The following is a 27870-nucleotide window of genomic DNA, read 5'->3' as shown; positions in this document are numbered from 1 at the left end:
TGTTCTGCTAATAACACACCAATACATGTCTGTCATAATGTGTTCTGCTAATAACACACCAATACATGTCTGTCATAACGTGTTCTGCTAATAACACACCAATACCTGTCTGTCATAACGTGTTCTGCTAATAACACACCAATACCTGTCTGTCATAATGTGTTCTGCTAATAACACACCAATACCTGTCTGTCATAATGTGTTCTGCTAATAACACACCAATACATGTCTGTCATAACGTGTTCTGCTAATAACACACCAATACATGTCTGTCATAACGTGTTCTGCTAATAACACACCAATACATGTCTGTCATAACGTGTTCTGCTAATAACACACCAATACATGTCTGTCATAACGTGTTCTGCTAATAACACACCAATACATGTCTGTCATAATGTGTTCTGCTAATAACACACCAATACATGTCTGTCATAACGTGTTCTGCTAATAACACACCAATACCTGTCTGTCATAATGTGTGCGTTGAGTTTTTTAGTACACGGATGTTATACATTGTTGTTCATATCATTCTATGAATGCTAAAATGCTCAAAACTAGCTGTGTGATTTGTGGAACGCCTCACGACTAGCGATGAATCTTATGGTGAATGAACGTGATGCAGTTATAGAGCCTATCGATTATATACTGGACAGTCAATGATCAGAAACCATTTTGCTTGTTCATTTTCACTGCAGACTGTTCTCACACAGAAACATACAGGTGTATAGGCATACCCCCCCCCCCCCCCCACACACACACACACACACACACACACACACACACACACACACACACACACACACACACACACACACACACACACACACCCTAGCTAATCTACAGAAGGACACAGCTAGAGACGTGTAAACAAACAGGTCATTTCAGGCTATCTCTGGGAAGATGAAATCAGAGGGCGGTGGGACAAGTGTACTTGTTTGAACAGCCACTGTGTGACCAGCGATCTGTCTGGGAGAACACCAGGCACCGTTTCCTCTGCTGCATAGCATTATCGCTAACATTTACATTAACATACAGGAGGAGTTAGTTAAACAAACTAGGCAAAACATTTAAAAGTGTGTGTGTCTGTGTGAGTGAGTGAGAGAGGGGGCAGGTTTCTGTGTGAGTGAGGGGAGGGGGGGGGGGGGGGGGGGTTCTGTGTGTGTGTCTGTGTGAGTGAGAGAGGGGGGTTCTGTGTGTGAGTGGGAGATTCTGTGTGTATGTGTGTGTGTGTGTGAGTGGGAGGTTCTGTGTGTGTGTGAGTGGGAGGTTCTGTGTGTATGTGTGTGTGTGTGTGTGAGTGGGAGGTTCTGTGTGTGTGTGTGTGAGTGGAGGTTCTGTGTGTGTGAGTGGGAGGTTCTGTGTGTGTGTGTGTGTGTGTGTGTGTGTGTGTGTGTGTGTGTGTGTGTGTGTGTGTGTGTGTGTGTGTGTGTGTGTGTGTGTGAGTGGGAGGTCTGTGTGTGTGTGAGTGGGAGGTTCTGTGTGTATGTGTGTGTGTGTGTGAGTGGGAGGTTCTGTGTGTGTGTGTGTGAGTGGGAGGTTCTGTGTGTGTGAGTGGGAGGTTCTGTGTGTGTGTGTGTGTGTGAGTGGGAGGTTCTGTGTGTGTGTGTGTGTGAGTGGGAGGTTCTGTGTGTGTGTGTGAGTGGGAGGTTCTGTGTGTGTGTGTGTGAGTGGGAGGTTCTGTGTGTATGTGTGTGAGTGGGAGGTTCTATGTGTGTGTGTGTGTGTGTGTGTGTGTGTGTGTGTGTGTGTGTGTGTGTGTGTGTGTGGAGAGAGACAAAGAGAGTGAGATGGTAAAGAGAAATGAAGAAGATGAGCTTTAAAAAGACAGCTTTGATAGGCAATAGACAGAGAGAGAGAGAAGCAGGGTTGAGGAACAAAGGGAAAAAGAGAAGAGCAAGATGTAGAGAGAGATGGGAGAGAGAGAGACAGACAGAGAGAGAGACGTAGAGAGAGAGACATAGAGAGAGAGAGACAGGGAGAGAGAGAGAAAGCGAGAGAGAGACACAGAGAGAGAGAGAGACAGAGAGAGAGAGAGAGAGAGAGAGAGAGAGAGAGAGACAGAGACAGAGACAGAGAGAGACAGAGAGAGACAGAGAGAGACAGAGAGAGAGAGAGAGAGAGAGAGAGAGAGAGAGAGAGAGAGCGAGAGAGAGAGAGAGAGACAGAGAGAGACAGAGAGAGAGAGAGAGAGAGAGAGAGAGACAGAGAGAGACAGAGAGAGACAGAGAGAGAGAGAGAGAGAGAGAGAGAGAGGCGGGGAGAGAGAGAAGCGGGACTGAGGAACAAAGGGAAAAATATAAGAGTGAGACAAAGAGAGAGAGAGAGAAGACCTCTTGTGGCTAACAGCCAACTGACCCATCTCTCACTCTCTCTGGCATTAGCACTGGGAGAGAGATCCTCCACACACACACACTATATCCTTGGATGGGCACAGCCTCCCTGTTTTTAATTGAGAGAGAACTTTCACACCTTCCCAGTATTCCAAAAAGCTATTTGCCAGGAAGCATGTGGTTCCATTTAAAAACGCTGTGGCAATGTTCAACACACACACCCCACAGGCAGTAACCTCAGCTCACTCTCATGACCTCTGACCTATGTCATGGCTCAAAGAGAGGACAATGTTGCACCTGGTGAAAGGCTGGAGGTGTCCCCTCTTTAGGCATTTTATCCCTCTATAAAGTTACAGCAGCAGTCTAGCGTACTGATGTGTCTTAGCTTATTTTTGTTGTTTGGATCTAATTGTGTTGTTGTCCTGGGGCTCTGTGGGGTCTGTTTGTGAACAGAGCTCTACGACCAGCTTGCTTAGGGGGCTCTTCTCCAGGTTCATCTCTCTGTAGTTGATGGCTTTGTTATGGAGGGTTTGGGAATCACTTCCTTTTAGGCGGTTGTAGAATTTAACGTCTCTTTTCTGGATTTTGATAATAACAACGGGTATCTGCCTAATTCTGCTCTGCATGCATTATTTGGTGTTTCACGTCGATCACAGAGAATTATTTTTGCCACACAGCTGATTCAAATAACCAACTCATCATCAAGTTTTGATGATTTAAATCAGCTGTCTAGTGCTAGAGCAAAAAACTAACTGTGCACTTAGGAGGAGGAACCAGGACTGAGGGTGAGAACCCCCTGTGCACCCAGGAAGAGGAACCAGGACTGAGGTTGAGAACCCCTGTGCACCTAGGAGGAGGAACCAGGACTGAGGGTGAAAACCCCCTGTGCACCCAGGAAGAGGAACCAGGACTGAGGTTGAGAACCCCTGTGTACCCAGGAAGAGGAACCAGGACTGAGGGTGAGAACCCCTGTGCACCCAGGAAGAGGAACCAGGACTGAGGGTGAGAACCTCTGTGGTAGAAGAGGGGGTTGTTTACCCACAAGAGACACTTCACATGAATGAGGTTCCATTGATTTTCTGCCGGCAGAACCATGTCCAATGCATGCAGAGATTAGTCAACTCAATGGTTACGGCTCACTGACTCATAAACACACTCTCACACACACGCAGGTATACACAGACACCTGCATACTCACACAGAATTCATAGGTATACATTACAAACAATAACTCAAATGAAACAAGCATTTATAAACTGACACACAACTCTCTCCTGTTTATGCCACATAAGCATAGCATAAACAGCTCTGTATGTGCATGAATTTGTGTACGGTGTTTGTGTGGGTATGTGTGTGTTGGTGTGACGTGTTCAGTGTACATGTTTGTGTTCAATGTACCCAGTAGTAAACAGTGGGATCTGCCTGCTTTACAACCATCCCATAACCTCCCATACCCTCCAATAACCTCCCGCTAAAAGAACAGACACAGCTTCTAGCCTGTTAATCATCTCTCTCTTTCTACCTCCATCCTTCTGTCTCCCTTGCTGTCCTCTTACCTTTCTCTCATATTCTGTCTAAAATGCTTCTTCCTCTCTTCCTCCCTCTTCTATATCTACCTCCCTCCCTCTTCTATACCTCCCTCCCTCCCTCTTCTATACATCTCTCCCTACCTCCCTCCTCTATACCTACCTCCCTCCCTCTTCTATACCTCCCTCCCTCCCTCCCTCCCTCCCTCTTCTATACCTACCTCCCTCCCTCCCTCTTCTATACCTCCCTCCCTCTTCTATACTTCCCTCCCTCCCTCTTCTATACCTCCCTCCCTCCCTCTTCTATACCTACCTCCCTCCCTCCCTCTTCTATACCTACCTCCCTCCCTCCCTCTTCTATACCTACCTCCCTCCCTCCCTCTTCTATACCTACCTCCCTCCCTCCCTCTTCTATACCTACCTCCCTCTTCTATACCTACCTCCCTCCCTCCCTCTTCTATACCTCCCTCCCTCCCTCCCTCTTCTATACCTCCCTCCCTCCCTCCCTCTTCTATACTTCCCCCCCTCCCTTTTCTATACCTCCCTCCCTCCCTCTTCTATACCTACCTCCCTCCCTCTTCTATACCTACCTCCCTCCCTCTTCTATACCTACCTCCCTCCCTCCCTCTTCCCTCCCTCCCCCTCCCTCTTCAACCCCCGTGGGTTGTGCCGTGGCGGAGGTCTTTGTGGGCTATACTCAGCCTTGTCTCAGGATGGTAAGTTGGTGGTTGAAGATATCCCTCTAGTGGTGTGGGGGCTGTGCTTTGGCAAAGTGGGTGGGGTTATATCCTTCCTGTTTGGCCCTGTCCGGGGGTGTCCTCGGATGGGGCCACAGTGTCTCCTGACCCCTCCTGTCTCAGCCTCCAGTATTTATGCTGCAGTAGTTTATGTGTCGGGGGGTACTTCTCCTGTCCTATTCGGTGTCCTGTGTGAATCTAAGTGTGCGTTCTCTAATTCTCTCCTTCTCTCTTTCTCTCTCTCGGAGGACCTGAGCCCTAGGACCATGCCCCAGGACTACCTGACATGATGACTCCTTGTTGTCCCCAGTCCACCTGGCTGTGCTGCTGCTCCAGTTTCAACTGTTCTGCCTTATTATTATTCGACCATGCTGGTCATTTATGAACATTTGAACATCTTGGCCATGTTCTGTTATAATCTCCACCCGGCACAGCCAGAAGAGGACTGGCCATCCCACATATGCTCTCTCTAATTCTCTCTTTCTTTCTCTCTCTCGGAGGACCTGAGCCCTAGGACCATGCCCCAGGAATACCTGACATGATGACTCCTTGCTGTCCCCAGTCCACCTGACTGTGCTGCTGCTCCAGTTTCAACTGTTCTGCCTTATTATTATTCGACCATGCTGGTCATTTATGAACATCTGAACATCTTGGCCATGTTCTGTTATAATTTCCACCCAGCACAGCCAGAAGAGGACTGGCCACCCCACATAGCCTGGTTCCTCTCTAGGTTTCTTCCTAGGTTTTGGCCTTTCTAGGGAGTTTTTCCTAGCCACCGTGCTTCTACACCTGCATTGCTTGCTGTTTGGGGTTTTGGGCTGGGTTTCTGTGCAGCACTTTGGGATATCAGCTGATGTACGAAGGGCTATATAAATACATTTGATTTGATTTGATTTGATATACCTACCTCCCTCCCTCCCTCGCTCTTCTATACCCACCTCCCTCCGTCTTCTTTACCTACCTCCCTCCCTCTTCTATACCTACCTCCCTCCCTCTTCTATACCTACCCCCCTCCCTCTTCTATACCTACCTCCCTCCCTCTTCTATGCCTCCATACCTCCCTCTTCTATACCTCCATACCTCCCTCCCTCCACTATACCTCCCTCCTCTAAAACTCCCTACCTCCCTCCACTATACCTCCCTCCTCTCCTCTATAACTCCCTACCTCCCCCTTCTATACCTACCTCTCTCCACTATATCTCCCTCCTCTAACTCCCTCCTATATACAGTGCCTTGCAAAAGTATTCGGCCCTTGAACTTTGCGACCTTTTGCCACATTTCAGGCTTCAAACATAAAGATATAAAACTGTATTTTTTTGTGAAAATCAACAACAAGTAGGACACAATCATGAAGTGGAACGACATTTATTGGATATTTCAAACTTTTTTAACAAATCAAAAACTGAAAAATTGGGCTTGCAAAATTATTCAGCCCCTTTACTTTCAGTGCAGCAAACTCTCTCCAGAAGTTCAGTGAGGATCTCTGAATGATCCAATGTTGACCTAAATGACTAATGATGACAATCCACCTGTGTGTAATCAAGTCTCCGTATAAATGCACCTGCACTGTGATAGTCTCAGAGGTCCGTTAAAAGCGCAGAGAGCATCATGAAGAACAAGGAACACACCAGGCAGGTCCGATATACTGTTGTGAAGAAGTTTAAAGCTGGATTTGGATACAAAAAGATTTCCCAAGCTTTAAACATCCCAAGGAGCACTGTGCAAGCGATAATATTGAAATGGAAGGAGTATCAGACCACTGCAAATCTACCAAGACCTGGCCGTCCCTCTAAACTTTCAGCTCATACAAGGAGAAGACTGATCAGAGATGCAGCCAAGAGGCCCATGATCACTCTGGATGAACTGCAGAGATCTACAGCTGAGGTGGGAGACTCTGTCCATAGGACAACAATCAGTCGTATATTGCACAAATCTGGCCTTTATGGAAGAGTGGCAAGAAGAAAGCCATTTCTTAAAGATATCCATAAAAAGTGTCGTTTAAAGTTTGCCACAAGCCACCTGGGAGACACACCAAACATGTGGAAGAAGGTGCTCTGGTCAGATGAAACCAAAATTGAACTTTTTGGCAACAATGCAAAACGTTATGTTTGGCGTAAAAGCAACACAGCTGAACACACCACCCCCACTGTCAAACATGGTGGTGGCAGCATCATGGTTTGGGCCTGCTTTTATTCAGCAGGGACAGGGAAGATGGTTAAAATTGATGGGAAGATGGATGGAGCCAAATACAGGACCATTCTGGAAGAAAACCTGATGGAGTCTGCAAAAGACCTGAGACTGGGACGGAGATTTGTCTTCCAACAAGACAATGATCCAAAACATAAAGCAAAATCTACAATGGAATGGTTCAAAAATAAACATATCCAGGTGTTAGAATGGCCAAGTCAAAGTCCAGACCTGAATCCAATCGAGAATCTGTGGAAAGAACTGAAAACTGCTGTTCACAAATGCTCTCCATCCAACCTCACTGAGCTCGAGCTGTTTTGCAAGGAGGAATGGGGAAAAAATCTCTCGATGTGCAAAACTGATAGCGACATACCCCAAGCGACTTACAGCTGTAATAGCAGCAAAAGGTGGCGCTACAAAGTATTAACTTAAGGGGGCTGAATAATCTTGCACGCCCAATTTTTCAGTTTTTGATTTGTTAAAAAAGTTTGAAATATCCAATAAATGTCGTTCCACTTCATGATTGTGTCCCACTTGTTGTTGATTCTTCACAAAAAAAAACAGTTTTATATCTTTATGTTTGAAGCCTGAAATGTGACAAAAGGTCGCAAAGTTCAAGGGGGCCGAATACTTTCGCAAGGCACTGTAACTCCCTACCTCCTCTATACCTCCCTCCCTCCCTCCACTATATATCCTCCTACTCCCTCCCTCCCTACCTACTCCCTCCCTCCACTATATATCCCTCCTCTAACTCCCTCCTATATAACTCCCTACCTCCCTCCACTATACCCGCCCTCCTCTATACCTCCCTACCTCCCTCCACTATACCTCCCTCCTCTATAACTCCCTACCTCCCTCCACTATACCTCCCTACATCCCTCCACTATAACTCCCTACCTCCCTCACTCCCTGCCTCCACTATACCTCCCTCCTCTAACTCCCTACCTCTATACCTCCCTACCTCCCTCTATCCCTCCCTCCCTCCACTATACCTCCCTCCTCTAACTCCCTCCTCTATACCTCCCTCCCTCCCTCCCTCCACCTCCCTTCTCTATAACTCCCTCCTCTATACCTCCCTCCCTCCCTCCACCTCTCTAACTCCCTCCTCTATAACTCCCTACCTCCCTCCACTATACCTCCCTCCTCTAAAACTCCCTCCACTATACCTCCCTACCTCCCTCCCTCCACTATACCTGCCTCTCCCCCTCCACTATACCTCCCTCCCTCCCTCCACTATACCTCCCTCCTCTAACTCCCTCTTCTATACCTCCCTACCTCCCTCCCTCCCTCCACTACACATCCCTCCTCTAACTCCCTCCTCTGTAACTCCCTACCTCCCTCCCTCCTCTATACCTCCCTCCTCTATACCTCCCTCTACCTCCCTCCCTACATCCACTATACCTCCCTCCCTCCACTATACCTCCCTCCCTCCACTATACCTTCCTCCCTCCCTCCACTATACATTCCTCCCTCCCTCCCTCCTCTATACCTCCCTCCCTCCCTCCCTCCACTATACCTCCCTCCTCTAACTCCCTCTTCTATACCTCCCTACCTCCCTCCCTCTTCTATACCTACCTCCCTCCCTCTTCTATACCTACCTCCCTCCCTCCTCTATACCTCCCTACCTACCTCCCTCTACCTCCCTCCCTCCCTCCACTATACCTCCCTCCCTCCACTATACCTCCCTCCCTCCCTCCACTATACCTCCATCCTCTAACTCCCTCCTCTATACCTCCCTCCCTCCCTCCCTCCACTATACCTCCCTCCTCTAACTCCCTCCTCCATAACTCCCTACCTCCCTCCCTCCACTATACCTCCCTCCTCTAACTCCCTCCTCTATAACTCCCAACCTCCCTCTATAGCACCCTCCCTTTACTACCTTCCTCCCCTCTTTCTCCATAGTAAAACCAAACAGCTTCATGTTACTCTTGCATGCTCTTTTTATTGGTTTTATTTAACTAGGCAAGTCAGTTATTGCATCCTCCAATAAAACTGTAGTAAACACCAGCATGGCAATCCCCACCCACCCACACACCCACACACACCCACACACACACACACACACACACACACACACACAATGTAGTAGGCCACTAACATAATTCAGGTGGGGTTATGTGTAGAGAATGGTCCATTGCTTTAAGTCTTGATGATGAGTGTGTTGTTTAGTGGATACGATATCTTGGTGACTAGTGTAATATATACAGGGTGTTGTTTAGTGGATACTATATCTTGGTGACTAGTGTAATATATACAGGGTGTTGTTTAGTGGATACGATATCTTGGTGACTAGTGTAATATATACAGGGTGTTGTTTAGTGGATACTATATCTTGGTGACTAGTGTAATATATACAGGGTGTTGTTTAGTGGATACTATATCTTGGTGACTAGTGTAATATATACAGGGTGTTGTTTAGTGGACACGATATCTTGGTGACTAGTGTAATATATACAGGGTGTTGTTTAGTGGATACGATATCTTGGTGACTAGTGTAATATATACAGGGTGTTGTTTAGTGGATACTATATATTGGTGACTAGTGTAATATATACAGGGTGTTGTTTAGTGGACACGATATCTTGGTGACTAGTGTAATATATACAGGGTGTTGTTTAGTGGACACGATATCTTGGTGACTAGTGTAATATATACAGGGTGTTGTTTAGTGGATGCTATATCTTGGTGACTAGTGTAATATATACAGGGTGTTGTTTAGTGGATACGATATCTTGGTGACTAGTGTAATATATGCAGGGTGCTGTTTCTGGTGCAGGCAGTGTATTGGCAAGATAAATTGTAGCCACACACACACACACACACACACACATATACAACAACATAACACACACACACACACACACACACACACACACACACACACACACACACACACACACAATATTGTGTAAATAATCTGTGACTTACATGCAGTTGAAGTCGGAACTTTAAATGTACTTTGCTGAGGTGTATGTAAACTCAGTGTTTCACAATTCCTGACATTTAATCGTAGTAGAAATTCCCTGTCTTAGGTCAGTTAGGATCACCACTTTATTTTAAGAATGTGAAATGTCAGAATAATAGTAGAGAGAATGATTGATTTCATCTTTTTCTTTAATCACATTTCAAGTGGGTCAGAACTTTACATACAGTACACTCAATTAGTATTTGGTAGCATTGCCTTTAAATTGTTTAACTTGGGTCAAATGTTTCAGGAAGCCTTCCACAAGCTTCCCACAATAAGTTGGGTGAATTCTGGCCCATTCCTCCTGACAGAGCTGGTGTAACTGAGTCAGGTTTGTAGGCCTCCTTGCTTGCACACACTTTCTCAGTTCTGCCCACAAATTGTCTATGGGATTGGGGTCAGGGATTTGTGATGGCCAGTCCAATACCTTGACTTTGTTGTCCTTAAGCCATTTTGCCACAACTTTGGAAGTATGCTTGGGGTCATTCTCCATTTGGAAGACTAATTTGCGACCAAGCTTAAACTTCCTGACTGATGTCTTGAGATGTTGCTTCAATATATCCACATAATTTTCCTTCCTCATGAAGCCATCTATTTTGTGAAGTGCACCAGTCCCTCCTGCAGCAAAGCACCCCTACAACATGATGCTGCCACCCCCGTGCTTCACGGTTGGGATGGTGTTCTTCGGCTTGCAAGCCTCCCCCTTTTTCCTACAAACAGACAATGGTCATTATGGCCAAACAGTTCTATTTTTGTTTCATCAGACCAGAGGACATTTCTTCAAAAAGTACGATCATTGTCCCCATGTGCAGTTGCAAACCGTAGTCTAGCTTTTTTATGGAGGTTTTGGAGCAGTGGCTTCTTCCTTGCTGAGCGGCCTTTCAGGTTATGTAGATATAGGACTTGTTTTACTGTGGATATAGATACTTTTGTACCTGTTTCCTCCATTTTGTACTCCATTTCCTCCATTTTCACAAGGTCCTTTGGTTTTGTTCTGGGATTGATTTACACTTTTCGCACCAAAGTACGTTAATCTCTAGGAGACCGAATGCATCTCCTTCCTGAGCGAACAGTACAGTATAGTGTAAAACAGAACATAGTGTGGTCCAAAATAGTGTAGTAAAGAATAGTGTGTATTAAAGAATAGTGTAGAACATAACAGTGTGTAGTACAGCATAGTCTAGTATAGAATAGTGTGTAGTAAAGAACAGTGTAGAACAGAACAGTGTAGTACAGAACAGTGTGTAGTACAGAACAGTGTATCGTAAAGGATAGTGTAGAACAGTAGTGTAAAACAGAAGTGTGTAGTACATAAGTGTAGAACAGAACCGTGTAGAACAGAAGTGTGTAGTACAGAATAGTGTGTTGAACAGAATAGTGGGTAGAACAGAATTTCGAACAGAACAGTGTGTAGTACAGTATAGTGTAAAACAAAACAGAGTGTGGTACAGAGTAGTGTAGAACAGAATAGTGTGGTAGAGAATAGTGTAGTACAGAACAGTGTGTAGTAAAGGAGTGTGTAGTACAGAATAGTGTAGAACAGTGTGGAGAACAGAACAGTGTGTAGAAAAGAATAGTGTGTAGTAAAGAATAATGTAGAAAAGAATAGTGTGTAGTACATTAGTGTAGAACAGAACAGTGTGTAGTCCAGCATAGTGTAGAACAGAGCAGTGTAGCACAGAACCGTGTGTAGTACAGCATAGTGTAGAACAGAACAGTGTAGAACAGAACAGTGTGTAGTACAGAACAGTGTGTCGAACAGAATAGTGTGTAGTACAGCATAGTGTAGAACAGTAGTGTAAAACAGAAGTGTGTAGTACATAAGTGTAGAACAGAACCATGTAGAACAGAATAGTGTGTAGTACAGAATAGTGCAAAACAGAACAGTGTGCCGAACAGAAGTGGCTACCCATTTCTCATGGCTACCCATGTGTTTCCATGGAAATATAACATTTGGAAAGTAATAAATATATAGATATTTTTAAAAGCATTCATGATTTGCGTAAATGTAATATACTAAGTATTACTCTTGTTAAAAATATGAAATGGTATTACATTTGGTGAAGATAAGCATTTCTCTACAGCTGGCGATTCTTTCCTCCTGGCTAACCCTACCCCGGCCAACAGCTCACACCCCCCGCAGCTACTTGCCCAAGCCTCCCCAGCTTCCCCTTCACCCAAAACTAGATAGCAGATGTTCTGAAAGAGCTGCAAAACCTGGACCCGTACAAATCAGCTGGGCTAGACAATCTGGACCCTCTCTTTCTAAAATGATCCGCCGCCATTGTTGCAACCTCTATTACCAGTCTGTTCAACCTCTCTTTTGTATCGTCCGAGATCCCTAAAGATTGGAAAGCTGCCGCGGTCATCCCCCTCTTCAACAGGGGTGACACTCTAGACCCAAACTGTTATTGACCTATATCCAGCCTGCCCTGCCTATCTAAAGTCTTCGAAAGCCAAGTTAATAAACAGATCACTGACCATTTCAAATCCCACCGTACCTTCTCCGCTGTGCAATCCGGTTTTCGAGCTGGTCATGGGTGCACCTCAGCCACGCTCAAGGTACTAAACGATATCATAACTGCCCTCAATAAAAGACAGTACTGTGCAGCCGTCTTCATCGACCTGGCCAAGGCTTTCGACTCTGTCAATCACCGTATTCTCAACAGCATTGATTTCTCAAATGACTGCCTCGCCTGGTTCACCAACTACTTTTCAGGCAGAGTTTAGTGTGTCAATCGGAGGGCCTGTTGTCCGGACCTCTGGCAGTCTCTATGTGGGTACCATAGGTTTCAATTCTCGGGTCGACTCTTTTCTCTGTATATATCAACGATGTCGATCTTGCTGCTGGAGATTCTCTGAGCCACCGCTACGCAGACGACACCATTCTGTATACATCTGGCCCTTCTTTGGAAACGGTGTTAACTAACCTCCAAACGAGCGTCAATGCCATACAACTGCTCTGGCCTCCAACTGCTCTGGCCTCCAACTGCTCTGGCCTCCAACTGCTCTTAAACGCAAGTAAAACCAAATGCACCATTCGCTGCCCGCACGCGCCTGCCCGACTAGCATCACTACTCTGGACGGTTCAGACTTTAAATATGTGGACAACTACCTAGGTGTCTGGCTAGACTGTAAACTCTCCTTCCAGACTCATATTAAACCTTTCCAATCCAAAATTAAATCTAGAATTGGCTTCCTATTTCGCAACAAAGCCTCCTTCACTCACGCCGCCAAACATACCCTTGTAAAACTGACTATCCTATCGATCCTCGACGATGTCATTTACAAAATAGCTTCCAATACTCTACTCAGCAAACTGGATGCAGTCTATCACAGTGCCATCCGTTTTGTTACCATAGCCCCTTACGCCACCCACCACTGCGACCTGTATGCTCTAGTCGGCTGGCCCTTGCTACATATTCATCTCCAGACCCACTGGCTCCAGGTCATCTATAAGTCTATGCTAGGTAAAGCTCCACCTTAGCTCACTGGTCACGAGAACAACATCCACCTGTAGCACGTGCTCCAGCAGGTATATCTCACTGGTCATCCCCAATGCCAACACCTGCTTTGGCCACCTTTCCTTCCAGTTCTCTGCTGCCAATGACTGGAACGAATTGCAAACATCGCTGAAGCTGGAGACGTATATTTCCCTCACTAACTTTAAACATCAGCTATCTGAGCAGCTAAAAGATCGCTGCAGCTGTACATAGCCCATCTGTAAACAGCCCACACAATCTACCTTCCTCATCCCCATATTGTTTTTAATTTACTTTTCTGCTCTTTTGCACACCAGTATTTCTACTTGCACATCACCATCTGCTCATTTATCACTCCAGTGTTAATTTTCTAAATTGTAATTACTTCGCTACTATGGCCTATTTATTTCCTACCTACCTCACGCCATTTGCACATACTGTATATAGACTTTATTTTTTTCTATTGTGTTATTGACTGTAAGCTTGTTTATTCCATGTGTAACTCTTTGTTGTTGTTTGTGTCGCACTGCTTTGCTTTATATTGGCCAGGTCGCAGTTGTAAATGAGAACTTGTTCTCAACTAGCCTACCTGGTTAAATAAAGGTGAAATAAAAAAATATATAAATTAAAAAAATAGCACATTATGACTTGTTTAGGACTCGAAACTCAAAGTCTAGGACTTGGGACTTGACTGGCTTGACTTGGGACTTGCCTTGGGACTTGAGTGTTAAAACTTGACTTACGTGTGACTTGTAAAACAATGACTTGGTCCCACCTCTGGTGTGTAGTACAGTATGGTGTAGAACCGAACAGTGCGTAGTACAGTATAGTGTAGAACATAATAGGGTGTAGTACAGAATAGTGTGTAGTAAAGAATAGTGTGCAGTACAGAATAGTGTAGAACAGAACAGTGTGTAGTACAGAATAGTGTATTAAACAACCGTGTATAGTACGGAATATTGTGTAGTACAGAATAGTGTGTAGTACACAATAGCGTGTAGTACATAAGTGTGTCGCGCAAAATAGTGTAGTACATAGTGTGTAGTACAAAACAGTGTGTAGAACAGAATAGTGTGTTGTACAGAACAGTGTAGAACAGAATAGTGTGTGGTACATAGTGTGTAGTGCATAAGTGTGTAGCACAGAACAGTGTAGAACAGAATAGTGTGTAGTACATAATTGTGTAGTATATACTAGTGTGTAGTACAGAACAGTGTAGAACAGAATAGTGTGCAGTACAGAACAGTGTAGAACAGAATAGGGCGTAGTACAGTATAGTGTAGAACAGAATAGTGTGTAGTACAGTATAGTGTAAAACAGAACAGTGTAGAACAGAACAGTGTGTAGTATAGAACAGTGTAGAACAGAATAGTGTGTAGTACAGTATAGTGTAAAACAGAACAGTGTAGAACAGAACAGTGTGTAGTATAGAACAGTGTAGAACAGAATAGTGTGTAGTACATAATTGTGTAGTATATACAAGTGTGTAGTACAGAACAGTGTAGAACAGAATAGTGTGTAGTACAGTATAGTGTAGAACAGAACAGTGTGTAGTACAGAACAGTGTAGAACAGAATAGGGTGTAGTACAGTATAGTGTAGAACAGAACAGTGTAGAACAGAACAGTGTGTAGTATAGAACAGTGTAGAACAGAATAGTGTGTAGTACAGTATAGTGTAAAACAGAACAGTGTAGAACAGAACAGTGTGTAGTATAGAACAATGTAGAACAGAATAGTGTGTAGTACATAATTGTGTAGTATATACAAGTGTGTAGTACAGAACAGTGTAGAACAGAATAGGGCATAGTACAGAACAGTGTAGAACAGAATAGGGCATAGTACAGTATAGTGTAGAACAGAACAGTGTGTAGTACAGTATTGTGTAGAACAGAACAGTGTAGAACAGAACAGTGTAGAACAGAATAGGGTGTAGTACAGTATAGTGTAGAACAGAACAGTGTGTAATACAGAACAGTGTAGAACAGAATAGGGTGTAGTACAGTATAGTGTAGAACAGAACAGTATGTTGTCACCTGCTGGTTGACGCGGCAGTGTGAGGGCCCGTGGTGGACGAGGATACGGACGATGTCTACGTCTCCACGCCAGGCGGCCAGGTGCAAGGGGAAGCAGCCCTTACTGTCAGCCACATTGGTGGAGGCTTCAAACTGGAGCAACTTCAACACCACGTCCCTGAGGAGGAGAAGGAGGGAGGAGGAGGATGGGGGAGGATGGCGGAAGCGGAAGGGGATAGAGAGAGAGGAGAGCAGTAAGGGGAGTGAGAGAGCGAGGGAGAGAGGGAAGAGAATCAATAGAGAGGAGAAGGGGAAAGATTGTGAGAGAAAGGCAAGAAAGCGTAGAGAGAGAGAAAGCATAGAGAGAGAGAAAGCGTAGAGAGAGAGAAAGAGAGAAAAGGGAAACAGAGAAAGAGAGCGAGAAAGAAAGAAAATGGAAACAGAGCGAGAAGGGGGATAGAGAAAGAAAAGTACTTTACTTGGCCTGAATCATAATGCCAGCTGCATAACCAAGGCTGCCTTGAATGTTTAGAAGTGTGTGGATTAAAATCATTCAAATCATTAGCTGGATTGAAATTAACTCTTCACATTGAAAGAATTAAGTTTGTTGCTTCACCTTTAAGAACGCCACGTTCACATTGAGTGTGTCCCTAATGGCCCCTATTCCCGATATAGTGCACTACTACAGTATATAGGGAATACGGTGCAATTTAGGATGCATCCATTGTCAAAACTCAACGGTCTAAAAGTGTACAGTTAGATGGATAGTTCCCTCCTTGTTCCCCCTAATCTAAAGTTCTAAATCACTTCTCTAAGTGTACAGTTAGATGGTTAGTTCCCTCCTTGTTCCTCCCTCATCTAAAGTTCTAAATCACTTCTCTAAGTGTACAGTTAGATGGATAGTTCCCTCCTTGTTCCCCCTAATCTAAAGTTCTAAATCACTTCTCTAAGTGTACAGTTAGATGGTTAGTTCCCTCCTTGTTCCCCCTAATCTAAAGTTCTAAATCACTTCTCTAAGTGTACAGTTAGATGGATAGTTCCCTCCTTGTTCCTCCCTCATCTAAAGTTCTAAATCACTTCTCTAAGTGTACAGTTAGATGGTTAGTTCCCTCCTTGTTCCCCCTAATCTAAAGTTCTAAATCACTTCTCTAAGTGTACAGTTAGATGGATAGTTCCCTCCTTGTTCCCCCCTCATCTAAAGTTCTAAATCACTTCTCTAAGTGTACAGTTAGATGGATAGTTCCCTCCTTGTTCCCCCTCATCTAAAGTTCTAAATCACTTCTCTAAGTGTACAGTTAGATGGTTAGTTCCCTCCTTGTTCCCCCCTCATCTAAAGTTCTAAATCACTTCTCTAAGTGTACAGTTAGATGGATAGTTCCCTCCTTGTTCCTCCCTCATCTAAAGTTCTAAATCACTTCTCTAAGTGTACAGTTAGATGGTTAGTTCCCTCCTTGTTCCCCCTCATCTAAAGTTCTAAATCACTTCTCTAAGTGTACAGTTAGATGGATAGTTCCCTCCTTGTTCCTCCCTCATCTAAAGTTCTAAATCACTTCTCTAAGTGTACAGTTAGATGGTTAGTTCCCTCCTTGTTCCCCCCTCATCTAAAGTTCTAAATCACCTCTCTAAGTGTACAGTTAGATGGTTAGTTCCCTCCTTGTTCCCCCCTCATCTAAAGTTCTAAATCACTTCTCTAAGTGTACAGTTAGATGGTTAGTTCCCTCCTTGTTCCCCCTCATCTAAAGTTCTAAATCACTTCTCTAAGTGTACAGTTAGATGGATAGTTCCCTCCTTGTTCCCCCTCATCTAAAGTTCTAAATCACTTCTCTAAGTGTACAGTTAGATGGATAGTTCCCTCCTTGTTCCCCCTCATCTAAAGTTCTAAATCACTTCTCTAAGTGTACAGTTAGATGGATAGTTCCCTCCTTGTTCCCCCTAATCTAAAGTTCTAAATCACTTCTCTAAGTGTACAGTTAGATGGATAGTTCCCTCCTTGTTCCTCCCTCATCTAAAGTTCTAAATCACCTCTCTAAGTGTACAGTTAGATGGTTAGTTCCCTCCTTGTTCCCCCTCATCTAAAGTTCTAAATCACTTCTCTAAGTGTACAGTTAGATGGTTAGTTCCCTCCTTGTTCAATCCCCTCATCTAAAGTTCTAAATCACTTCTCTAAGTGTACAGTTAGATGGTTAGTTCCCTCCTTGTTCCCCCCTCATCTAAAGTTCTAAATCACTTCTCTAAGTGTACAGTTAGATGGATAGTTCCCTCCTTGTTCCCCCTCATCTAAAGTTCTAAATCACTTCTCTAAGTGTACAGTTAGATGGATAGTTCCCTCCTTGTTCCCCCTAATCTAAAGTTCTAAATCACTTCTCTAAGTGTACAGTTAGATGGATAGTTCCCTCCTTGTTCCCCCCTCATCTAAAGTTCTAAATCACTTCTCTAAGTGTACAGTTAGATGGATAGTTCCCTCCTTGTTCCCCCTCATCTAAAGTTCTAAATCACTTCTCTAAGTGTACAGTTAGATGGTTAGTTCCCTCCTTGTTCCCCCCTCATCTAAAGTTCTAAATCACTTCTCTAAGTGTACAGTTAGATGGATAGTTCCCTCCTTGTTCCCCCTCATCTAAAGTTCTAAATCACTTCTCTAAGTGTACAGTTAGATGGATAGTTCCCTCCTTGTTCCTCCCTCATCTAAAGTTCTAAATCACTTCTCTAAGTGTACAGTTAGATGGTTAGTTCCCTCCTTGTTCCCCCCTCATCTAAAGTTCTAAATCACCTCTCTAAGTGTACAGTTAGATGGATAGTTCCCTCCTTGTTCCCCCCTCATCTAAAGTTCTAAATCACTTCTCTAAGTGTACAGTTAGATGGTTAGTTCCCTCCTTGTTCCCCCTCATCTAAAGTTCTAAATCACTTCTCTAAGTGTACAGTTAGATGGATAGTTCCCTCCTTGTTCCCCCTCATCTAAAGTTCTAAATCACTTCTCTAAGTGTACAGTTAGATGGATAGTTCCCTCCTTGTTCCCCCTCATCTAAAGTTCTAAATCACTTCTCTAAGTGTACAGTTAGATGGATAGTTCCCTCCTTGTTCCCCCTAATCTAAAGTTCTAAATCACTTCTCTAAGTGTACAGTTAGATGGATAGTTCCCTCCTTGTTCCTCCCTCATCTAAAGTTCTAAATCACCTCTCTAAGTGTACAGTTAGATGGTTAGTTCCCTCCTTGTTCCCCCTCATCTAAAGTTCTAAATCACTTCTCTAAGTGTACAGTTAGATGGTTAGTTCCCTCCTTGTTCAATCCCCTCATCTAAAGTTCTAAATCACTTCTCTAAGTGTACAGTTAGATGGTTAGTTCCCTCCTTGTTCCCCCCTCATCTAAAGTTCTAAATCACTTCTCTAAGTGTACAGTTAGATGGATAGTTCCCTCCTTGTTCCCCCTCATCTAAAGTTCTAAATCACTTCTCTAAGTGTACAGTTAGATGGATAGTTCCCTCCTTGTTCCCCCTCATCTAAAGTTCTAAATCACTTCTCTAAGTGTACAGTTAGATGGATAGTTCCCTCCTTGTTCCTCCCTCATCTAAAGTTCTAAATCACTTCTCTAAGTGTACAGTTAGATGGATAGTTCCCTCCTTGTTCCCCCTCATCTAAAGTTCTAAATCACTTCTCTAAGTGTACAGTTAGATGGATAGTTCCCTCCTTGTTCCCCCTAATCTAAAGTTCTAAATCACTTCTCTAAGTGTACAGTTAGATGGTTAGTTCCCTCCTTGTTCCCCCTCATCTAAAGTTCTAAATCACTTCTCTAAGTGTACAGTTAGATGGATAGTTCCCTCCTTGTTCCCCCCTCATCTAAAGTTCTAAATCACCTCTCTAAGTGTACAGTTAGATGGTTAGTTCCCTCCTTGTTCCCCCCTCATCTAAAGTTCTAAATCACTTCTCTAAGTGTACAGTTAGATGGTTAGTTCCCTCCTTGTTCCTCCCTCATCTAAAGTTCTAAATCACTTCTCTAAGTGTACAGTTAGATGGTTAGTTCCCTCCTTGTTCCCCCCTCATCTAAAGTTCTAAATCACTTCTCTAAGTGTACAGTTAGATGGATAGTTCCCTCCTTGTTCCCCCTCATCTAAAGTTCTAAATCACTTCTCTAAGTGTACAGTTAGATGGTTAGTTCCCTCCTTGTTCCCCCTAATCTAAAGTTCTAAATCACTTCTCTAAGTGTACAGTTAGATGGATAGTTCCCTCCTTGTTCCTCCCTCATCTAAAGTTCTAAATCACCTCTCTAAGTGTACAGTTAGATGGTTAGTTCCCTCCTTGTTCCCCCTCATCTAAAGTTCTAAATCACTTCTCTAAGTGTACAGTTAGATGGTTAGTTCCCTCCTTGTTCAATCCCCTCATCTAAAGTTCTAAATCACTTCTCTAAGTGTACAGTTAGATGGTTAGTTCCCTCCTTGTTCCTCCCTCATCTAAAGTTCTAAATCACTTCTCTAAGTGTACAGTTAGATGGTTAGTTCCCTCCTTGTTCCTCCCTCATCTAAAGTTCTAAATCACTTCTCTAAGTGTTGGTGACCTTGTTTTTCACTTGGAGCCTGTACTTTTCCCTCCTTCGCTCTCTCTCCCTTTATGTCTCTCTCTCTCCTTCTCTCCCTGCTTCACTCTCGCTCTCCCTTAATGTCTCTCTCTCTCCTTCTCTCCCTGCTTCACTCTCCCTCTCCCTTAATGTCTCTCTCTCTCCTTCTCTCCCTGCTTCACTCTCCCTCTCCCTTAATGTCTCTCTCTCTCCTTCTCTCCATGCTTCACTCTCGCTCTCCCTTAATGTCTCTCTCTCTCCTTCTCTCCCTGCTTCACTCTCCCTCTCCCTTAATGTCTCTCTCTCTCCTTCTCTCCCTGCTTCTCTCTCCCTCTATGTCTCTCTCTCTCCTTCTCTCCCTGCTTCTCTCTCCCTCTCCCTTAATGTCTCTCTCTCTCCTTCTCTCCCTGCTTCTCTCTCCCTCTCCCTTTATGTCTCTCTCTCTCTCCTTCTCTCCCTGCTTCTCTCTCCCAATCCCTTAATGTCTCTCTCTCTCCTTCTCTCCCTGCTTCACTCTCCCTCTCCCTTTATGTCTCTCTCTCTCCTTCTCTCCCTGCTTCACTCTCCCTCTCCTACTGCAGCTGTTGGAAAGAAGGAAATCCACATTATTGCCTCCAAGGCACAGCATTAATCCAACAGTTTTGCTGAGCAGGGCTAGCCGTCAGACTCATCTTAATCCAACAGCAGGAAAAAGGGATTTGTGTTTGTGTGTGTGTGTGTGTGTGTGTGTATGTGTGTGTGAGGGAGAGAGAGAGAGCATGTGGAAAGGGGCTGGTGTGTGTGTGTGTGTGTGTGTGTGTGTGTGTGTGTGTGTGTGTGTGTGTGTGTGTGTGTGTGTGTGTGTGTGTGTGTGTGTGTGTGTGTGTGTGTGTGTGTGTGTGTGTGAGAGATCTGGTCAATATGGCATACAAATGTCAATTTTTTCAAACTTAGGGGAGATTCACAATATATATTGTTTCTGTTTTCTCTAAATCAGCTTTGTTGTACAATTAAAGGTCAACACACCGGATTTCAAACAGTCAGCAATGATCTAATGAATTCAGGACTTGACCAGACTAAATATAAACCTTCTACAACCGTAAGAGCCTCTAATAATGTAATCATTTTAATAAAATAGTTTAACATGCTTTTTTGCAATAAACACTGATCTGGCTTTCAAGTGTTGGTGTGGATGTGTAAAGGGGAAGGTTAACAGTCACAGCAGAAGAGAAAGAGCCGAGACCAAGAAGACTACATGGCAACTAGCAGATATAAAAATTACTTGATTATTGTGATACAGGCATTTGGAATATCGCTGAAAAACATACATTTAAATTAATCTAATTTATTTGATATGTCACCCAGCCCTAGTGTGTGTGTGTGTGTGTGTGTGTGTGTGTGTGTGTGTGTGTGTGTGTGTGTGTGTGTGTGTGTGTCTGGAAAAGGCAATCACATTGCATTACACTCACAAGCATGCAAGCACACCGACAAACACTTCCTCACCCCCACCAGCCACCTCTCCACATACACACACACTCTTACCTGTGTCCGTTCAGTGATGCATGGTGGAGGGGTGTGTACCCTGAACTGTCTGCACAGTTCACATTCAAGCCTCTCCACATGCTGTGGACACAAGACAGACAGACTGTAAGCCAACACGCACCAAGACACAGTCCTTACAATGGTATGCTTTCCAATTTAACTTGATTTTTGTTTTCCTGTAATTGAAAATCACACTTAAGTCCACAACAGGCTTTCTATGTGTTGAGCACATGATCGTGATAGACACTGAAGTACAAAGAGACACAATATAGAAGCCCTTTTCTTTTAGCCTGATCACAGATCTGTTTGTGCTTTAGCCACATCACAATGACCATCGGAGTCAGCAAGACAGTGCAAACAGATCTGGGACCAGTCTACCGTTGTTCTATGGGATGTGGGACCTCCAAAGGGCTAAGATTGGCATGTAACGGACTCGTTTTCCCATGACCTTCGAAGTCTCTCAAGTCAACTTCAATTTTAGGGGCTTTACTGACATGGGAAACATATGTTAACATTGCCAAAGCAAGTGAAATAGATAACAAAAGTGAATTAACAAATAAAACATTTACAGCAAACATTACACTCACAAAAGTTCCAAAATAATAAGACATTTCAATAGTCAATATATACAAAGTTGAAGTCGGAAGTTCACATACACTTAGGTTGGAGTCATTAAAACTCGTTTTTCAACCACTCCATAAATTTCTTGTTAACAAACTATTGTTTTGGCAAGTCGGTTAGGACATCTACTTTGTGTATGACACAAGTAATTTTTCCAACAATTGTTTACAGACAGATTATTTCACTTATAATTCACTGTATCACAATTCCAGTGGGTCAGAAGTTTACATACACTAAGTTGACTGTGCCTTTTAAGGAGCTTGGAAAATTCCAGAAAATGATGTCATGGCTTTAGAAGCTTCTGATAGGCTAATTGACATAGTTTGAGTCAATTGGAGGTGTACCTGTGGATGTATTTCAAACTCAGTGCCTCTTTGCTTGACATCATGGGAAAAGGAAAAGAAATCAGCAAAGACCTCAGAAAAAAAATGTGTACACCTCCACAAGTCTGGTTCATCCTTGGGAGCAATTTCCAAACGCCTCATCTGTACAAACAATAGTATGCAAGTATAAACACCATGAGACCACACAGCCATCATACCACTCAGGAAGGAGACGCGTTCTGTCTCCTAGAGAAGCAATAAAAAAAACAGACTATGGTTTGCAACTGCACATGGGAACAAAGATCATACTTTTTGGAGAAATGTCCTATGTTCTGATGAAACAAAAATAGAACTGTTTGCCATAATGACCATGGTTATGTTTGGAGGAATAAGGGAGAGGCTTGCAAGCTGAAAAACACCATCTCAACCATGGAGAACGAGGGTGGCAGCATCATGTTGTGGGGGTGCTTTGCTGCAGGAGGGACTGGTGCACTTCACAAAATAGATGGCATCATGAGGCAGGAAAATGATGTGGATATATTGAAGCAACATCTCAAGACATCAGTCAGGAAGTTAAAGCTTGGTCGCAAATGGGTCTTCCAAATGGACAATTTACCCAAGCATACTTCCAAAGTTGTGACAAAATGACGTAAGGACAACAAAGTCAAGGTATTGGAGTGGCCATCACAAAGCCCTGACCTCAATCCTATAGAAAATTTGTGGGCAGAACTGAAAAAGCGTGTGCGAGTAAGGAGGCCTATAAACCTGACTCAGTTATACCAGCTCTGTCAGGAGGAATGGACCAAAATTCGCCCAACTTATTGTGGGAAGCTTGTGGAAGGCTACCCAAAATGTTTGACACAAGTTAAACAATTTAAAGGCAATGCTACCAAATACTAATTGAGTGCATGTAAACTTCTGACCCACTGGGAATGTGACAAAAGAAATAAAATCAGAAAAAATCTCTACTATTATTCTGACATTTCACATTCTTAAAATAAAGTGGTGATCCTAACTGACTTAAGACAGGGAATTTTTACCAGGATTAAATGTCAGGAGTTGTGAAAAACTGAGTTTAAATGTATTTGGCCAAGGTGTATGTAAACTTCCGACTTCAACTGTATACAGTGTTGCAATGATGTGCAAATAGTTAAAGTACAGAAGGGAAAATAAATAAACAAATATAGGTTGTATTTACAATGGTGTTTGTTCTTAACTGGTTGCCCTTTCTTGTGGCAACAGCTCACAAATGGTGGTATTTCAGCCAATAGATATGGGAGTTTTTGAAAATTGGATTTGTTTTCAAATGTTTTGTGGATCTGTGTAATCTGAGGAAAATATAGGTCTCTGAAATGGTCGTACAGCTCAGTTTCCACCACATTTTGTGGGCGGTGGGCACATAGCCTGTCTTCTCTTGAGGTCTGCCATCTGCTGCCTTTCTCAATAGCAAGGCTATGCTGTATATAGTCAAAGCTTTCCTTAAGTTTGGGTCAGTCACAGTGGTCAGGTATTCTACCACTGTGTACTCTCTGTTTAAGACCAAATAGCATTGTAGTTTGTTCTGTTTTTTGGTAAATTCTTTCCAATGTTTCAAGTAATTATCTTTTTGTTTTCTCATGATTTGTTTGGGTCTAATTGTGTTGCTGTCCTGGGGCTCTGTTTGTGTTTGTGAACAGAGCCCCAGGACCAGCTTGCTTAGAGGACTCATCTCCAGGTTTATTTCTTTGTGGGTGACGGCTTTGTTATTGAAGATTTGGGAATTCGGCCTAATTCTGGTCTGCATGCATTATTTGGTGTTTGACGTTAAACACAGAGGATATTTTTGCAGAATTCTGCATGCAGTCTCAATTTGGTGTTTGTCCCATTTTGTGAATTATTGGTTTGTGAGTGGACCCCAGACCTCACAACCATGAAGGGCAATGGGTTCTATAACTGTTACAAGTTCTCTCTCTCTCTCACACACACACACACACACACACAAAAGTAGAGCCAGATTTGGAGCTCTGCATCACGAGGCTTCGAAATGACAAAGTTCCACAGGAGAAATAGTACCTTTTTTTTTTACTCCACACACACACACAAATCTATAGACAGCCATCTGGTATATGTCCCTAGAATAGGGCATAACAACATCTCTTATAAGGGAAAGGAAAGGGGATACCACGTCTTCAGGGCCTGGAGAACAGTGGGTTGCTCAGGGTCAGAACGACAGATTTTCACCTTGTCAGCTTGGGGATTCGATCCAGCAACCTTTCGGTTACTGGCCCAAACAACACTACTAGCACTGCATCGTAGCAGGGGGGGAAGGGATTTAGTTTGCACTCACAGAGAGTGATTGACAGCTAACGTGGACAATCATGGGGCAGATAGGGATCAAACACGCTCCCTTACTGTACACATACATACCAACACACTGAATACACCAGACCAACCCACTGAATACACCAGACCAACACACTGAATACACCAGACCAACACACTGAATACACCAGACCAGACCAACACACTGAATACACCAGACCAACCCACTGAATATACCAGACCAACACACTGAATACACCAGACCAACACACTGAATACACCAGGCCAACCCACTGAATACACCAGGCCAACACACTGAATACACCAGGCCAACCCACTGAATACACCAGACCATACCAAAACACTGAATACACCAGGCCAACCCACTGAATACACCAGACCATACCAAAACACTGAATACACCAGGCCAACCCACTGAATACACCAGGCCAACACACTGAATACACCAGACCAACACACTGAATACACCAGACCATACCAAAACACTGAATACACCAGACCATACCAAAACACTGAATACACCAGACCATACCAACACACTGAATACACCAGACCATACCAACACACTGAATACACCAGACCATACCAAAACACTGAATACACCAGACCATACCAAAACACTGAATACACCAGACCATACCAACACACTGAATACACCAGACCATATCAAAACACTGAATACACCAGACCATACCAAAACACTGAATACACCAGACCATATCAAAACACTGAATACACCAGACCATACCAAAACACTGAATACACCAAACGATACCAACACACCAGACCATACCAAAACACTGAATACACCAGACCATACCAAAACACTGAATACACCAAACGATACCAACACACCAGACCATACCAAAACACTGAATACACCAGACCATACCAACACACTGAATACACCAGACCATACCAAAACACTGAATACACCAGGCCAACACACTGAATACACCAGACCAACACACTGAATACACCAGACCATACCAAAACACTGAATACACCAGACCATACCAACACACCAGACCATACCAAAACACTGAATACACCAGACCATATCAAAACACTGAATACACCAGACCATACCAAAACACTGAATACACCAGACCATACCAAAACACTGAATACACCAGACCATACCAACACACTGAATACACCAGACCATACCAAAACACTGAATACACCAGACCATTCCAAAACACTGAATACACCAGACCATACCAACACACTGAATACACCAGACCATATCAAAACACTGAATACACCAGACCATACCAAAACACTGAATACACCAGACCATATCAAAACACTGAATACACCAGACCATACCAAAACACTGAATACACCAAACGATACCAACACACCAGACCATATCAAAACACTGAATACACCAGACCATACCAAAACACTGAATACACCAAACGATACCAACACACCAGACCATACCAAAACACTGAATACACCAGACCATACCAACACACTGAATACACCAGACCATACCAAAACACTGAATACACCAGGCCAACACACTGAATACACCAGACCAACACACTGAATACACCAGACCATACCAAAACACTGAATACACCAGACCATACCAAAACACTGAATACACCAGACCATACCAAAACACTGAATACACCAGACCATACCAACACACTGAATACACCAGACCATACCAAAACACTGAATACACCAGACCATACCAAAACACTGAATACACCAGACCATACCAACACACTGAATACACCAGACCATATCAAAACACTGAATACACCAGACCATACCAAAACACTGAATACACCAGACCATATCAAAACACTGAATACACCAGACCATACCAAAACACTGAATACACCAAACGATACCAACACACCAGACCATATCAAAACACTGAATACACCAGACCATACCAAAACACTGAATACACCAAACGATACCAACACACCAGACCATACCAAAACACTGAATACACCAGACCATACCAACACACTGAATACACCAGACCATACCAAAACACTGAATACACCAGGCCAACACACTGAATACACCAGACCAACACACTGAATACACCAGACCATACCAAAACACTGAATACACCAGACCATACCAACACACCAGACCATACCAAAACACTGAATACACCAGACCATATCAAAACACTGAATACACCAGACCATACCAAAACACTGAATACACCAGACCATACCAACACACTGAATACACCAGACCATATCAAAACACTGAATACACCAGACCATACCAAAACACTGAATACACCAGACCATACCAACACACCAGACCATACCAAAACACTGAATACACCAGACCATACCAACACACTGAATACACCAGACCATACCAAAACACTGAATACACCAGGCCAACACACTGAATACACCAGACCAGGCCAACACACTGAATACACCAGACCAGGCCAACACACTGAATACACCAGACCATACCAACACACTGAATACACCAGACCAACACACTGAATACACCAGACCAACACACTGAATACACCAGAACAACACACTGAATACACCAGAACAACACACTGAAAACACCAGACCAACACACTGAAAACACCAGGCCAACCCACTGAATACACCAGGCCAACCCACTGAATACACCAGGCCAACCCACTGAATACACCAGGCCAACCCACTGAATACACCAGGCCAACCCACTGAATACACCAGGCCAACACACTGAATACACCAGACCAACACACTGAATACACCAGACCAACCCACTGAATACACCAGACCAACACACTGAATACACCAGACCAACCCACTGAATACACCAGACCAGACACCATACAGCACTCGCATACACACACATGCTCTCTCTAGAAATGAACAGAGCACACACACACACACACACACACACGGGCCTACTATTCACATACACATCCTTGACACACCCAAAGCATACAAACACACACACATACATACAACCTTCACACTAACACCCCTCGCACACACCCTTCACATGAACAACACTCTGATACAAACACACCTCCCTCGTGTATAAACACAGTGACTGTATGAGAGAGTGTATGAGTCCTTTAGGTGGGACCAGGTGTGAGATAATATGGGGTGACTGGCCACACCCACAACCAAGAGCCTTTAGATAAAGGTGTAATCTGTACATTTGAGAAAACAAAATAAAAAGTGATTTCAAAAATATGGGTGTTTGTTCACACACCTTGGGTAGTTCCTCCATAGAGGACCATTCAGAACAGGAAACTAAGACACACTGGTACTCCCCAAAATGATGTAAT

At 43.7% G+C, this 27870-nt stretch overlaps 1 protein-coding gene across 3 annotated transcripts in view; it reads right to left on the bottom strand.

Annotated features, from left to right (window-relative positions):
• LOC110490567 (ankyrin repeat and sterile alpha motif domain-containing protein 1B) overlaps nucleotides 1-27870 on the bottom strand; it is a 352871-nt gene that overhangs the window by 258821 nt on the left and 66180 nt on the right. For all 3 annotated transcript variants that reach the window (XM_090200869.1, XM_090200870.1, XM_090200871.1), the window contains exons 2-3: nucleotides 21310-21390; nucleotides 15265-15421 (exon numbers count right to left, since the gene is read on the bottom strand). In XM_090200869.1, the coding sequence (XP_090056995.1) occupies nucleotides 15265-15421; nucleotides 21310-21390 (238 nt within the window). The remainder of the gene's footprint in view (nucleotides 1-15264; nucleotides 15422-21309; nucleotides 21391-27870) is intronic.

Source organism: Oncorhynchus mykiss, chromosome 15 (assembly GCF_057628025.1).
Source record: "Oncorhynchus mykiss isolate SJ-2025 chromosome 15, ASM5762802v1, whole genome shotgun sequence".
Classification (NCBI taxonomy): Eukaryota; Metazoa; Chordata; class Actinopteri; order Salmoniformes; family Salmonidae; genus Oncorhynchus; species Oncorhynchus mykiss.
Note: the sequence above shows the minus strand (reverse complement) of the source record. Positions and strands in the feature narration are given on the sequence as shown.